Source organism: Akebia trifoliata, chromosome 8, assembly GCF_017979445.1.
Source record: "Akebia trifoliata isolate Shusen 1 chromosome 8, ASM1797944v1, whole genome shotgun sequence".
NCBI classification, from domain to species: Eukaryota; Viridiplantae; Streptophyta; class Magnoliopsida; order Ranunculales; family Lardizabalaceae; genus Akebia; species Akebia trifoliata.
The window spans coordinates 48,358,608-48,373,561 of record NC_141382.1 but is presented as its reverse complement, the minus strand read 5'-3'; the positions used below and the strand labels follow the sequence as shown (position 1 = coordinate 48,373,561).

The window sequence follows — 14,954 nt, the reverse complement described above, 5'->3', positions numbered from 1 at the left end:
GATAATTGCAATGGTCCAAACACATGTTCATATTAATTTCTAAAGAAAATAGAAAAGGAGATTAGAGACTCAGTATCTTTATCTCAAATTGGACCCAACACTGACAAAATCAATGAGAAAACATGAAAAAAGTAGAGCACTGAGTGAAAAATACAAAGCTAAAGCTATAGGAAGATGAGTAGGCTTTAAACCCTCTAAGGTTCTGTTTTGAAGTGCAATCAATATATTAAAATAAGGAAAATGCTGAAGTGACATCGACAGTGACATCATTTCACACACACTTCCAGTCGAAAAAACAAGAAATAATAAACTGCATTAGGCATTTAACCGCACTCGAAAAACAGTTAAATTCATCTTCTTCAGCCAAGGTCGATCTGAAGAAAAACCGTTGGTTTGTTCTCAGATTTTATAACAGTTTACCCCCTCATTGTTAGAGAGAGAGAGAGAGAGGGAGGGAGCAGTGTAACTGTGTTCTTGATTTCACTTTCATTCAATTCTCTTTCCTTAAAAAGGAGAGTAAACGTAGACAAGAGGGCGAGAGTAAGCATTTCCAGCCCGGCCGACCATGGCACTCCCGTGAGAGGGACAAAAGGTGAGTAAAGAAAAAGGGGAAGAAAGAACATCTTATCCTACGCATCCTACCCATCTCTTATCCTACACCCCATCCCCACCCCTACACACTCACTCACACACAACGACCTCTCTCTCTCTCTCACTATCAACCAAGGATGACTGTTTAATGCACATTGTTCCTCTCTCTACTTATTTCTATAATCCAAGACGCCAGATGTTATCCTGCGCCGTGTGTTCCAATTCACTAGGCTCATCTCCATGGCCGGATCTGCTTGTATTTGGGTTCCTGGTGATTAATGAAGAAAACCGTTTTTCAGTGGTGGGTTGTATAGATGAATGCCAGTCTTTAACAGATCTGGGTGTCTGTAAAAATGGGAAATTTTTTTTTTAATTTTTTTTTTCTGTTATATTCTTTATGGTTTCTTCTTTTACCTTTTTTTTTTTTTTCTCCTCTCTGTAAATTACTCACTTTTGATTCTGCTTTTGTGACAGATTTATTGTGATTCCCTTAGATGGGGTACATGAAAGCCTGTCATTGGTATTGAATTATGTGAAGAACCTCTCAATGTGGTTTGATTTGGATGGTGAAGATGGATATGTGTGGAGCAGACCAGACACCAATGAAGTGGGCTGCAGAGGAGACTGTGAGAATGAGACATGCACTGGTTCCATCTGAGAAGAACAACGCAGTCGCTCGCAGGCCTCGAACAATAAGAGAAGTTCCATCAAGGTATAAGGCTCCAATCCCATCCCCTTCTCTAGCCACACCTACCGTCTCTAGACGGTCCACATCTCCGAATGTCACAAGACCTTCAACATCCTCGCTTTTGTTCCCTAAAAGATCCCAATCCGCCGAGAGGAGACAACCCTCTACGCCACCTTCCCCGGCAAGACCTTCGACACCCGTTCACGATACATCAGCAGAGATGCAAATCTCTTCGAGACGGTTATTGGGTAACCGGACATCGGAGGGTTTGTGGCCCACGACGATGCGGAGTCTCTGTGTTTCTTTCCAGTCTGATACCTACTCACTTCCTATTAGTAAAAAGGAAAAACCAGTTACCCATTCCTCATCTGATTATGCCTTGAAGCCTTCAGCCAATGTAGCACTCAGGCAGGCGGAAACGCCTATTGTTCAGAGAAAAGTGACACCAGAGAGAAAGAGGACTCCACTTAGAGGAAGGAATGGTTCTGATCAGTTGGAGAATTCCAAACCTATCGACAATTCACATGCCCGGGTGGTGGATCAGCATCGATGGCCCAGTAGAACAGGTGGGAAATTGTCGGTCGATTCTTTAACAACGAGCATAGATCTTACAGAGAAGGCTAGAGGTGTTTCTCCTTCAAGAAGACTACCCATATCTGATGGAATGGGTAGAGGAGGCCTACGAAAATCTCATAGTGAGGTAGCAAACCGAATGGTGGAGTACGAGATTTCATCTAGATCAAACAAGCCTGTATCATCTAGTGCTGGCATTTCTTTAAATTCATCAGAAAAAACTTCATCAACAATTCGCACGAATAAATTTCAGTCTTTGCCTATCCCTGGGTCTCCTCGTCCTCCATCACCAAGCAAAGCCCCATTGATAGCGCCCACTCCTCCTCGAGGTATGCTCAGTCCGTCCCGGACAAGGCAATCCAATCCTTTTCCCTCAGTAAGCTCCATGACAAGTCGATCAAACGGTTCATCTTCCGTTCTTAACTTTATTACGGATGTTAGAAAAGGAAAGAAGGGTGCAAACCACATAGAAGATGCTCATCAGTTGCGGCTACTCTACAATAGATACTTGCAATGGCGCTATACTAATGCCCGTTCAGAAACTGCATTATCCATCCAGAAAATTACAGCAGAGGTAGGGTTATTTGCATCAAACTTCAGGTTATCCTTTGTGGTTCTATGCATCAATTCAGTTGCACTTATCTCCTAATCATTTTCTTTCCTGTAAGGCAACTATTTTAGTGATACAATGCATCTTCCATTTAACAAACTCATCCTGAGGATCATTGGTCACCTAATTGCTGTCAATGCTTCCTTTGCCTTTGTTTTTATGGTGGTAAGTTAGAACGCTTATTCTGCATTAAGCAACCATTTCCTATTCAGTCAATTACAAAGAGGTCTCAATGTTCTCTATGATGTCACTGAAGGAAATTCTACAAGTTTAGTTGTTGAGAACATAAATGAGTGTCACACAATGATAGGTATTAATTTTTGTAAACCTATTACATATAAAGTTATCTCCACATATTCAGGTTGGTATGGACCACTGAAGCTCTGTTCTTCTCCAGAATCTCTACATCCCTTATCAATGTAGGGACAAAATATACCTTGAGTACAGATTTAGGTTTGGCCTTAACATAAAATGGAGCATCTAGGGTTGCATTTTCACGGACCAAGGTCACCATAAATGAAAGTTGTGATGTCGGTATTGGGTTGTAAACAGAGTATCTGGTTTTCTTTAACAGAAAATGGAGCATCTAGGATTGCATTTTTACGTACCAAAATCACCTTAAATGAAAAGTGTGATGGAGGTATTGGGTTGCAAACAGATTATCTAGGTTTCTTAAAAGACTGGAAACTATTGACTGCCAAAAAACCTGTCTCTCAAAGTTGTCTAGTTTGTATATGATCCCCAAGGATGCAAATTAAGTAAATTTCTCACTCTCTTAATTTTTAGTTGTCAGTAATTTGTTCTCTTTGTAGTAAATTAATTATACTTCCTACTGACATTTGTAGTGGATTTATTTTTTTTTTCAATTTCTTCAACTAAAAAGTATTAGCCTAAGGTTGGATGAATTGACTTCTTTTTTATCTTTGCGAGAAACTTACTTGGAACCTTTAGTGTGATAGATAAGTTTGTTCTTGTAAGGACTAACACATTATGATTGTCATTTCTCGTATTTAGAATGCTTAAAGAAAAAAAATGCACATTTCTAATCATCCTTCTCTTGTTACAAGGTCAATTTACTTCCTAGGTTTATATATGCTTCAGATTTCTTGAAATTAGAAATACAACATCCATTTACTAGTTAATTACATGTCATGACAGAGATTTGAAAATGCCTTTTCTATTGTGCTGTTAATAAGATATATATACAAATGTCTCTTGAAGTCAAATCGCTTTTCTTAGTCTGTAATTCATGTTACATAGATATCCTTTATTATTTGTAGTGGTCAAGGATTTAGAATCTGCTGACAGTTCCCACAATAACATCACTCAACACTAATTATTTCGAACTTTGATTTCATGAAGCAGAGAATTTTGTGCAATGTGTGGAACACTACTTCTAAACTGCGGGATTCTATCATCATGAAAAGGATCAACCTCCGACAAGTGAGGGAAGAGATGAAGTTGAACTCAGTTCTGAATGAACAAGTAAGGTCTTTCCTTCACAATGATAATTTCAATGTCCACAAAAGAATTTCTTGTCAAAGGTAGTTTCTAAAAGTTTCAACTTATGAGGGCCTAGTTATTGTGTAACCTCCTTTCTTCTATACTTGTATCTATTTGGTTGCTTCTAACTTATGATTTTAGATCAGAATTCTTAAAGAGACAAAAAGAAACAGAAAAGAGAAAAAAGGAAGTTCCCCTCAATAACTGGTTATGACAAAACATCACCAATATAAAAACTTCTCCTGCCTAAACCATGTTGCCTACTGGACTTATCTCTATATGCACATGATAAATTTTATGTTCATTCTCATACAAAGTAGATCAAACATTTCAGAAATTATTTGACTGAGCCACCACAGTGGAGAAGAAACATGTTTAGCATAACTCTTCAGATTTGGAGAATCTCCCCTTCAAATACATAATGGAATACGTAAATTCATGTGAAAACATATCTGACCTTCCTAAAAGTGTGAGCTTTGGAAGCCCCAAATTTCTCGCATAAATCAGTTTAATAAGTTTAATGTCGTGAAAAAATACATGTATGGGATCTTAGGTCTTGTGTTTCAATGTTGCCCTCATGTGTCATTATCTTTAGAACTAGTTTTACTTGCTTGTCATTATCTTTCAATGTTGCCCTCATGTGTCATTATCTTTAGAACTAGTTTTAAATTATATGATGTTATATTCTAAATACTTGCATATTATAATGATTATTCAGATGGCCTACCTTGATGACTGGGCTTTACTGGAAAGAGAGCATTCTAGTTCCTTATCTGGGGCTACTGAAGCTTTGGAGGCTTGCACTCTCCGTGTTCCGGTTAGTGCAGGGGCAAGGGTAAGCTTGTGTTCTGATAAATTCGTCAAACATTAATTTTCTATTGAGAAATATTTGGCACCAATTATTAGATCTACACTTTTACAGGCAGATACCCACACATTGAAGAATGCCGTTTGTTCAGCCGTTTATGTGATGCAAGCAATAGGTTCCTCCATACGTTCTTTACTATCAAAGGTGAGATAGACGGTATTTTGTTGTTTACCCAACTTTCATGTAGCCATTATGAAGTGTTAAAAGTATATAGTGTTTCTTTCTGCTTCTGGTTCCATTTTGAGCTTGTTTACTTGTGTATAATATAGACGTTAGCCTTGGATATTAAAGATTAATGTTGTGATTTACATTGTTGTCGCTTAATTGATTTTGGTTCCCAATATTTAGTTCTTTCTGTTTTATGTGTTCTTGCTTGTTCTAGTAATTTATACAGAATCTTCTGTACTTGCCCATGGTTCTCATTTGATTTAGAATGCTTATATATTTAGACTTTCACCTTTGGATAGCGAGGGTTAATTTTGTTATTAACAATGTTTATTATTCACAAAGTTCCTGTTCCTACTTTCTTAGGTATTTTGTTGTAAGTGTCCTTGCATGTAAGAGTGATATTTTAAGCTTTGCTATATTATATTATGTGTCTTACCAATCAAAACAAAAATGTACTCTCACACTGTTCATACTTTTTAACAGTTAAGGGTAAGAGTTATGTCAGATGTTTTTTTTTATTGGTACAATTGGCAGATTTGCAATATGACATATATTTGATTGTCAAAACTATTATTTCTGCATGTCTTCATCATGTTCTAGGATTCACTTCAGAAAATGTGTTTCTTGTTCTGAACCAAGGATACATCATTTTCTGAAAGTTTCAAACACCGTTTCACCCTCGCGTGTCCTACACAAGCTGGCACTCTTTTTTCCAAACAAAAACCTAATTTAATCTGATTTCAGCAATTATTAATATATCATTTATATGATACAAATGTATTCAATTATATATAATTAACAAAAAGTAAAGTATTGTAAGAATATCCAACTACATTCTTTTTATATGTATGAAATAACAGTATTTTTTTGCTAAGCGTACAAAATAACATTATGAATATGTCAGCACAAAGGATTTGTAGGAATAAATAAAGAGAAAGAGAAGCAATCAGTTTGATGTTTCAGAGGAATTTGATTGATACACCATGAATCTTCACAAAATTATAATTACGGATTAATATTTTAAGGGTTTAGTTAACATGTGTTCTAAGGGCACACATTTGAGTGCTATAAGTGCACATTGGAAATTGAATTTCCTACCAAAAATGCCCTCAAAAGATTTTTTTTATACCAGAAATACCCCCCAATGCTTATTTCCAAGGTGTATGTATTGCACCTTAACATGTGCCCTTAGGGCACATGTTGACAAGACCCGTATTTTAATTATAAGTTTGAAAGATTAAGATCTCTTGAAGTCAAGATGAAATCCTTGGATTTTGTCTTGAACAATGCTGACATGTTTGTACAATATAACCTCAAATGAACAGCTAACTGTGTCGCCAGTATGTTGGCGGGTTTTGTGTGGTTTTTTCCTTCAATCCTATTGAATTTTTTTACAGATAAAAGATTTCATTAATAATAGAAACACCAAAACAAGCACTGTCTCATAACGGAGATTGAGAGGACCTGTTGAAAACCGAGATGACATCATGCACATCTTTTTCCTTACCTTCAAAGGCGTTTTCAAAAGGTAATAAACTCCATAGTATTCCACCTTTAGCATTAGGAGCATAAGAGGACCAAGACTAAAAGAGGAAGAAACAGAGAAACATCCATAAAAAGAAAACTAAATAGCGAAAACAAATGGGACCAAATGCACTTGCCTTGGGCAATGAAGAAGCATATGATTACTGTTCTCACTGTTTTCTTTACACAATGCAAAAGTTGACAATGATCTTCCCTCACTTGATTAACTGATCGAGGGTTAGTATTTCTCAAGGGCAGTTGTCCAAGTGAAAATAGCTACTTTGGATGGGATTTTTGCTCACCAGGTACAAGCTGAGCTGAAGATAGTGAAGGATATAAAGCTTTAAGAGTAAACTTCCATCTCAATTCCTCCAAATACACGTTTCCTCTTACCTGGAGAAATATGAACCACCAAAATGCAATCTGTCAATGAAGTAATTGAATCCATCTCCCTGTCACTCAGGTTCCCCCTGAGGCCTAAATTTTAAAATGGAAAAAAAATGTTACTAGGTGAGCTATTTTGTTGTATAACTAGAGTTTGACCGTGTCTACAGCACTGGCACCCTCAATCCTCATTGAGGTTAAAGGGGTAAAAGAGATAAGATAGTAAAGTTGGAGAAGTATTATAGAGAAAAGGGGTGGGGGGGTAGGGGGCATTATTAGAATAGGAGATAAATGTGGAATGGAGCAATCCTACTGGGTTGGAGTTTGTTTTATGAGAAAACATGTTTTGGCTCTCCTTTTGAAATATTTTGTAAAATCCCACATTAGAAATAGAATGACCTTTGCTTTAGCTACAAATTGATCTGCTACATGGTTACTGACAAACAAATAAGTATGAGTGCGCAACATTTATAATTTTAGTGAAAATTTAGGATTTATAATCTATGCATCGTCTAGTAACTTTGCTGTTAGCTTTTAAAGTACTGATAAAGGAGGGAGAATCATGCATGCTATGTTCATTTTCTTTCGCAAGGCTTAGAGAGTATTACCGCATTTGCTGATTTAATGTATCTGCCGTACAATACCAATTATTGGTACTTGTGATGCCCCCTTGCTCGCACACACTCCAAACTGCAAGCTAAGACTTGATGATTTGATCTGATAGGTAGTTTGAATGAGCTTATTTGAATATTGCAGCAATTTTGTCTTGACGAGTAATACTCTGGATTTCTAACATAGAAAGTCAACCTTTTATTATCACAGGTAGAAGTGATGAATTGTCTGGTATCTGGACTTGCTGAAGTAACAGCACAAGAGAGAGCATTGCTTGACGAGTGTAGGGATCTGTTGGCTTCAACATCTGCGATGCGGGTAAAAAACAATAGATACTTGGACACTTGTTTGTGCACAAAAACTTACAAATATGGATCCAATTCAGCCATCACTTTTCAGATTTAGGGACACCCAGTAGTTGAACTAAAAGGAAAAGTTAACATTAATATGCCATTGTTGAGACTATGACACGAAATACATTAGTATTTAGAGAGAGCCTTTTTTAGTGGAAGAATGTCTAGCTCCATGTAACCATATTAATGCTGAACACAAATCAAGCCAACAGTCAAGGGTTCCAACGAAAATTTTGTAATTATTTGGGTCTTTATATATATATATATATATATATATATGAGAAAACAGGTTTCTGAAATCCCAATCTTTCCACCACCCATGCCAACGTAGAACAGCCTTACAATCGAATGAATCTAGGTTGTCCTGCATCCCATCCCATATTCAGGTACGTAAGATGTGTTCCTAATCAATCAAATAGATGCTTCTTTAGTGAAAGTCATGCCTCCTACGAAGTAGACTACAACCAAGTTCATCTTTTCTTCCACTGAGCTTTACTCTTGAAAAACCAATCGATGTTGAACATTGAACAATGATAAATAAGAAATTATTATTATTATACAACTATTTTAATCTTCTGATATGACCAATGTTCTAAAATATAGCTTCATTACAGAGACTTGTTTCCAATGCATCTTTTACATTATCTTTTTTCATTTTAATTCAATTTAAATATTACAATAAATGCTTGGAATTTAAGAATACATATTTCCCTGCTCACATACACAAGCACACGTGTTTTAAGTACTTGTTAACCTGGATTGATTTTGGTGTTAACAGGTAGAGGAAAACAGCCTTAGAACACATCTAATACAACTGAAACAAACTTCAAGATAGTGGGGGCAACCAATCTCAGCAATTGAACAACTGGTGTGTCGCTCGGCTAACAACTTACTTCCCTCACCTTTGGCAGAGAAAATTACATGCCTACTTGGCTCCAGTAAGTGTTAATTTTTTAACTGTGGTAGGCAGTTTTTCTCTTCTTTTTTTTTTTTAAATTCAATTTCATTCTATTTTATATATTTTTTTCTTTCTTTCTTTTGGAGAAGAGTTTTGAGCTCTATCCTTTTCCCATGTAATTTTTTGTATCACTCGATTGAAAAGAAAATGCAAAAAAGGTGGAAAATGGAAGCAGAAATCAAATGTGCAGAATGTGTGCTCTTGTGTGTTTTGCTAATGCCAACATTGCATCCACTGTTTGCTTGAAAACATGCATCTGGGAGCAAGTTTAAAAAAATTCAAGTTCAAAACGTGCCCCGAGCATTATTAGAATGTCCACGAATTTTTCATATTTCCAAGGAAAAATTTCTCACTATCTGGCTAAATTTTTATAAGATTAGGTCAAATCCACATTATGTTTTGGTTATGTGTGTTGTAACAGACATTCTGAAATATCTAAGGAAAAAAAAAAATAATTACTAGGATGGAATGATGAGGTTTGGTGGACTCTAAGAGAAAAGGTGCTATGGTTTAAGATTCACCAACAAAATAGAAGGGGTGAATCTTTTTAAAAACATAAAAGAATTAAGAGAGAGAGAGGTATGAAAGAAAAAAAAATTAAGAAATGTAGATAATTATTTTCAAAAAATTACTAAACAGAACTTACTTGGCGACTTGAACTGGGCCGTGGCCCATAAGGTTAATGATTCCAGAAGGTATTTTCACAGATTATCTACTTTCAAAGAAATTTTCGATGTAGAAAAATAATTTTCCCCTCCAAAGAGAAAACGAAATCCATGCAATCGTGCATTTCCTTAATTTCTACAATATAGTCGTTTATCTTACTAACTTAGTAAAAATTTTAAATCAATATAGTTGTTAATCTTATTAACTTAGTAAAAAATTTAAATCTTACTAAAGATCGTTTTTCTCACCTTGTAACATCGAAAAACATGATACTTTGCCATAGGGTTGTAAGGATACAATTCTATGAATCTTAAAAAATGTTACTTTTCACCTGTTGTATTTTAATCTGAAATTTGGAAGTTAATCTTACTAACTTAGTAAAAAAATTAAATCTTACTAAGGGTCATTGATCTCACTGTGTAGCATCGAAAAACATGATACTTTGCCATAGGGTTGTAGAGGATACAATTCTAAGAACTTTGAAAAAATAAATAATAAAAAATATTACTTTTCACCATCAAATTTTAATTTTAAATTCGGGAGTTAATCTTACTAACTTTGTAAAAAAATTTAAATCTTACTAAGGAACGTTGATCTCACTGTGTAGCATCGAAAAACATGATCTTTGGCCATAGGGCTGTAGATGATACAATTCTAGAACTTAGAAAAAATAAATAGTAGAAAAATGTTATTTTTCACCATTGAATTTTAATTTTAATTCCAAGAGTTGCTTGAAAGTTCTTTCAAAACCTTTGATCCAAATCAAAAAATCTGTTTTTATTTATTTATTTATTTGAATCAGGGTTTTCCATGAAATCTTGAAATCTAGAGGGTTGCTGTGGTGTTGGATTGCCCATGTAGTAATCCATTTCAACTCAAAAACACTTATTAAGATTTAAAATCTTACTTAGTAATGTGTTTTTTTTTTTTTTTTACAAATGTTCTGTCTGATAATTTTTATGGAACGGCGGAACCACCGTATCATTTTCAATCTCCACGCCTTATTCGTTAAATTCGATATCTCTGGAACCATAGTTGCAGTTGCAGCCATTTATTTCACTGAACCTCTCCTTCCATTAACAGATGATCTGCAGAAACCTATGTTCTTCTTCTTCATTGTCACAATCAAATCGTTCTCTCTTCCTCAACCTCATCTCCAACTCCACTACTCCTCACCAACTCTACCAAACCCACACTCAAATCATCCTCAACGGTCTCCATAACGATCTCATAACTGTCACTAAACTCACTCACAAACTCTTTGATTTTGGTTCCATCAACCAAGCTCGTCTCCTCTTCTCCACAATCTCCAAACCCGATCTCTTCCTCTTCAATGTCTTCATCCGAGGTCTCTCTCTCAACAATTCCCCTTCTTCTGCCATCTCTCTCTACTCTCATCTCCGCCGCAACACCTCTCTTAAACCCGATAACTTCACCTTCGCCTTCGCAATTTCTTCGTCTTCTTCGCTTGATTCCATCAAACCCGGTCGTCTCCTCCACGCCCATTCAATCATCGATGGTTTCGAATCCGATTTGTTCGTGGGTTCTGCTGTTGTTGATTTCTACCTCAAATTTTCGCAAGTTCAGATTGCATGTAAGGTGTTCGAAAAACTTCCTGACCCGGATACGGTTTCTTGGAACACCATGATATCTGGGTTACTTAGGAATTCTTGTTTTGGTGAATCGATACGAGCTTTTGAGGATATGGGTATGAAGGGAACACGATTTGATTCAACTACATTGGCTGCGGTTCTTCCGGCGGTGGCCGAGTTACAAGAATTGACAACCGGGATGAAGATACATTGTCTTGCAATTAAGACTGGTTTCCATGTTCATGGGTTTGTCCTCACTGGTTTGGTTTCTTTGTATTCTAAATGCAATGATGTCTCTACTGCAAGATTCCTTTTTGGAGAGATCCGTAGACCTGATTTGATTTCTTGGAACGCCATGATCTCTGGGTATTCGTTCAATGGCGAGACTGAATGCTCAGTGAGCCTTTTTAGGGATTTGGTTGCTTCGGGTGGTGAAGTTAATTCGAGCACGATTGTAGGTTTGATTCCCGTGTTTTCTCCCTTTGGACATATGTACCTCTCTCGTTCCATTCATGGGTTTGCGATAAAATCCGGGATTGATTTAAATTCTTCGGTTTCTACTGCTCTCACTACTGTTTATGGTCGATTAAATGAGATCAGGTCTGCTAGACAACTTTTTGATGAAGCTCCAGAGAAAAGCTTGGCATCTTGGAACGCCATGATCTCTGGCTATGCTCAAAATGGGTTAACCGAAATGGCGATCTCTCTTTTCCAACAAATGCAGAAGTTGGAAGTGTTACCAAATCCTGTCACAATAACAAGCATTCTTTCGGCTTGTGCTCAACTTGGAGCTCTCACTCTTGGAAAATGGGTTCACGAGTTGGTAATCCGAGAGAGTTTCCAATCTAATATTTACGTCTCAACAGCTCTGATTGACATGTATGCGAAATGTGGGAATATCGAGGAAGCGAAACACTTATTTGATAGTATGCAAGAGAAGAATGTGGTCTCTTGGAATGCCATGATTTCTGGTTACGGTCTCCATGGCCTGGGGCAAGAAGCGCTGAGGCTTTTTATCGAGATGTTAAATGCCAGGATTACCCCCACTGGGTTACATTTCTTTCAGTCTTGTATGCTTGTAGCCACGCGGGCTTGGTAAATGAGGGAAATGAGATTTTTCAATCGATGACTCGTGATCATGGGATTGATCCAGGACCCGAGCATTACGCCTGCATGGTCGACCTTCTTGGTCGATCGGGGAACCTCGAGAAGGCCTTGGAGTTTATAAAGACAATGCCTGTCGAGCCGGGTCCTGCTGTGTGGGGTACATTGCTCGGTGCTTGTATGATCTACAAAAACACAAACATGGCAGCATTGGCTTCCGATAACCTGTTCAAGTTAGACCCAGAGAATGTTGGGTACCATGTCTTACTCTCGAATATATACTCTGCCGATCAAAACTACCCTAAAGCGGCAGTAATACGACAAGCGGTTAAGAAGAAAAAGTTAGTAAAGACACCCGGGTGCACCCTAATTGAGATTGGTGAGATCCTACATGTGTTTACGTCGGGCGATAGTTCCCACTCTCAATCAATTGCCATCTACGCAATGTTGGAGAAACTGACATCGAAGATGAGGGAAGCGGGATTTCAGACGGAGACAGATATGGCACTGCACGACGTGGAGGAGGAAGAAAAGGAACAAATGGTGAAGGTTCATAGTGAGAAGTTGGCAATTGCATTTGGTCTTATTAGCTCCGAGCCAGGGACCGAGATCAGGATCATTAAGAATCTTAGAGTTTGTTTGGATTGCCATAATGCAACAAAATTTATATCCAAGATTACGAAGAGAGTGATTGTTGTTAGGGATGCTAATAGGTTCCATCATTTTAAAGATGGCGTTTGTTCTTGCGGGGACTATTGGTGAGCTAAATTGCTGCCCCACCCCTATTTGATTGGGACTATCTTGTGACAGGCCCTCGACCTTTAGAATTATACAGTTTGAAATTCAATAGGAGAAACCCCATTACAATTGGAAGGTAAATATGATGATGGGCAACAATTTTTTGAGACCTTGATTGGTCATCGAAGCAAGAAAATATTATATTAAATAAAGAAGAAAAAAAATTATTTGTTTGAATGGGTTAACAGCTTCTACTTGAAAGGTATTTCATTTTAAATATTGATTCCAACATTTTTATGATCGAGAACGGTTTAGCTTAGTTTAATTGTTTCGTTGACCTGACTTGGACTGATTCAATCTTAGTATGAATGAGCTTAATCTTAGTCAAGCTTTGTTCTTTCCACCTATGAATTTTGTTTGCTTTATGGTCAACTAATGCGGTTCCCTTCCAGGGATGATCTTGAAGAAAGCTTCTGGAGGCCCAGACTTCATTTCCTGTTAAGGTGGGGGTTTTTTGCCATGTCAATGCTGATGTGGTGAATATGGACCCTTGAATAATAGAAGATGTTGTCTACGCATTGTCAACCTCACACCTAATTGTCATGTGGCACATGGGAATGAAGTCTTGCCACCTCAGCTACTATGGGTTTAAATCTGCTTCTTAGCAGGGGATGTGGTCTGTGATGTCACACTAGAATGTAACCCTTGAGGAATCAAAATGTTTTATTCCTGGGTTCTCGGAAAGGCTCTTTTTTGTACGTTTATTCTTTTAGAAATCGCCGAATGAAACTGTGTGCGTGCGATCCACGTAACATAGTTGGAATCATCATTATAAAATGAAAAACACTATCCTTACTAATTTGGTAACATTTTTAATCTTACAAATTGGCAAGTCAACACAGCCTTCTAGAGTCTAGATTTCATCGAAAAACTCAGATTAAATAAAATAAAAAATGTTCAAAACAAGAAAAAGAAAAAAATCTTTTTGGGCTTCATCCAAGTGTTTAAAATGAAGGCTGCCGAACTCTCAATTTTAAAATTAAAATTTTAAGATTAAAATTTAATCTTTCTTAAACTTTTGTCTTGTAGAGCTCCTTGTGGCCTCGGATCATATTTTCGGATGCCACAATGTGGTGTGGTATGGAAATTTTCCTTACCAACCAGGGAAAGTGTTTTTCAATAAAAAAAATTATGTCAAAATATAGATAGGGTTCCATCCAGGTGCCAACTATTGACCCAACATGTTTCATCCCACATGGATTAGAAGTTTTAGAATGGACTGATTTTTGGTGAAGATGGTCTCTACAATGATGAGATCATCCTCACAAAAATCAGCCCATTCCAAAATTTATAATCCCTTATTTATGAGTTGAAAAATCGTGGACTGTCCATTTTTTGTAATCCTGTGTTTATGTGATTGATAAAATCTTCTCCAAAAAAAAACAAAAACAGAGCTATTTTTGGATTATGCAAGATCCTTCCCATGACTTGTGTATATAATTTGAAGTGGCACATGTGTAGTCTAAGTTGAGTAGATATCTTTAATTTGTACCCACATTTATAATAATATATATTAAACAAGTTATCAAGTTGTGCTTTTTTAAAAAAAATCGTATTGGAATAACATTGAAATACACATCAATTATGATATTTTGATGTAGTGATGCACACATAACCACAAATGCTTTTCAATCGTATCTCAACGAAAAGCATTTATGGTTATATGTGCACCACTGCATCAAAATGTACAATTGATATATATTTTAATGTTATTCCATCATTATCCTTTTAAAAAATAGTCCTTTGTTATCCACTCATAATAAATATATTATCTAAACTATATTAACTTATTAATTTATGAATGGTACTCATATAAATTTTAAGCATCCTTTCTAAATCATATCTAACTTATTTGAGAGGTTGGGGTTGCTGAACCATTTTAAGAGCCAGTACAGCTTTTTAAAAGTAGGGTTTGGAACCCTATGCTTAACCCTCGCTAAGCCTAAAATTTGAAATAATGCA

The 14,954-nt window shown here is 36.6% G+C and overlaps 2 protein-coding genes across 5 annotated transcripts; both read left to right on the top strand.

Moving 5' to 3' along the window:
- Positions 1-336: 336 nt before the first annotated feature.
- LOC147397393 (AUGMIN subunit 8-like) lies at positions 337-13,725 on the top strand. 4 transcript variants are annotated; one of them, XR_015181225.1, is made up of 8 exons: positions 337-892; positions 1,066-2,426; positions 3,825-3,947; positions 4,684-4,800; positions 4,888-4,977; positions 7,732-7,839; positions 8,653-8,812; positions 13,385-13,725. XR_015181225.1 is itself a non-coding variant. In XM_086453005.1 (7 exons), the coding sequence occupies exons 2-7, from the start codon at positions 1,155-1,157 to the stop codon at positions 8,707-8,709; spliced, it is 1,767 nt and encodes a 588-aa protein (XP_086309131.1). In that variant the 5' UTR covers positions 337-592; positions 1,066-1,154; the 3' UTR covers positions 8,710-9,024. The 4 variants fall into 4 exon arrangements, 3 of the variants coding, with proteins under 3 accessions (XP_086309131.1, XP_086309130.1, XP_086309132.1); XM_086453005.1 differs by lacking the exon at positions 13,385-13,725 and having other exon boundaries at positions 337-592; positions 8,653-9,024; XM_086453004.1 differs by lacking the exon at positions 13,385-13,725 and having other exon boundaries at positions 8,653-9,024.
- MEF29 (Pentatricopeptide repeat (PPR) superfamily protein) lies at positions 9,808-13,377 on the top strand. The gene is given in 2 exon segments (XM_086453003.1): positions 9,808-12,136; positions 12,139-13,377. Coding segments are annotated over 2 exon segments (2,373 nt in total). The 5' UTR covers positions 9,808-10,581; the 3' UTR covers positions 12,957-13,377.
- Positions 13,726-14,954: the final 1,229 nt, after the last annotated feature.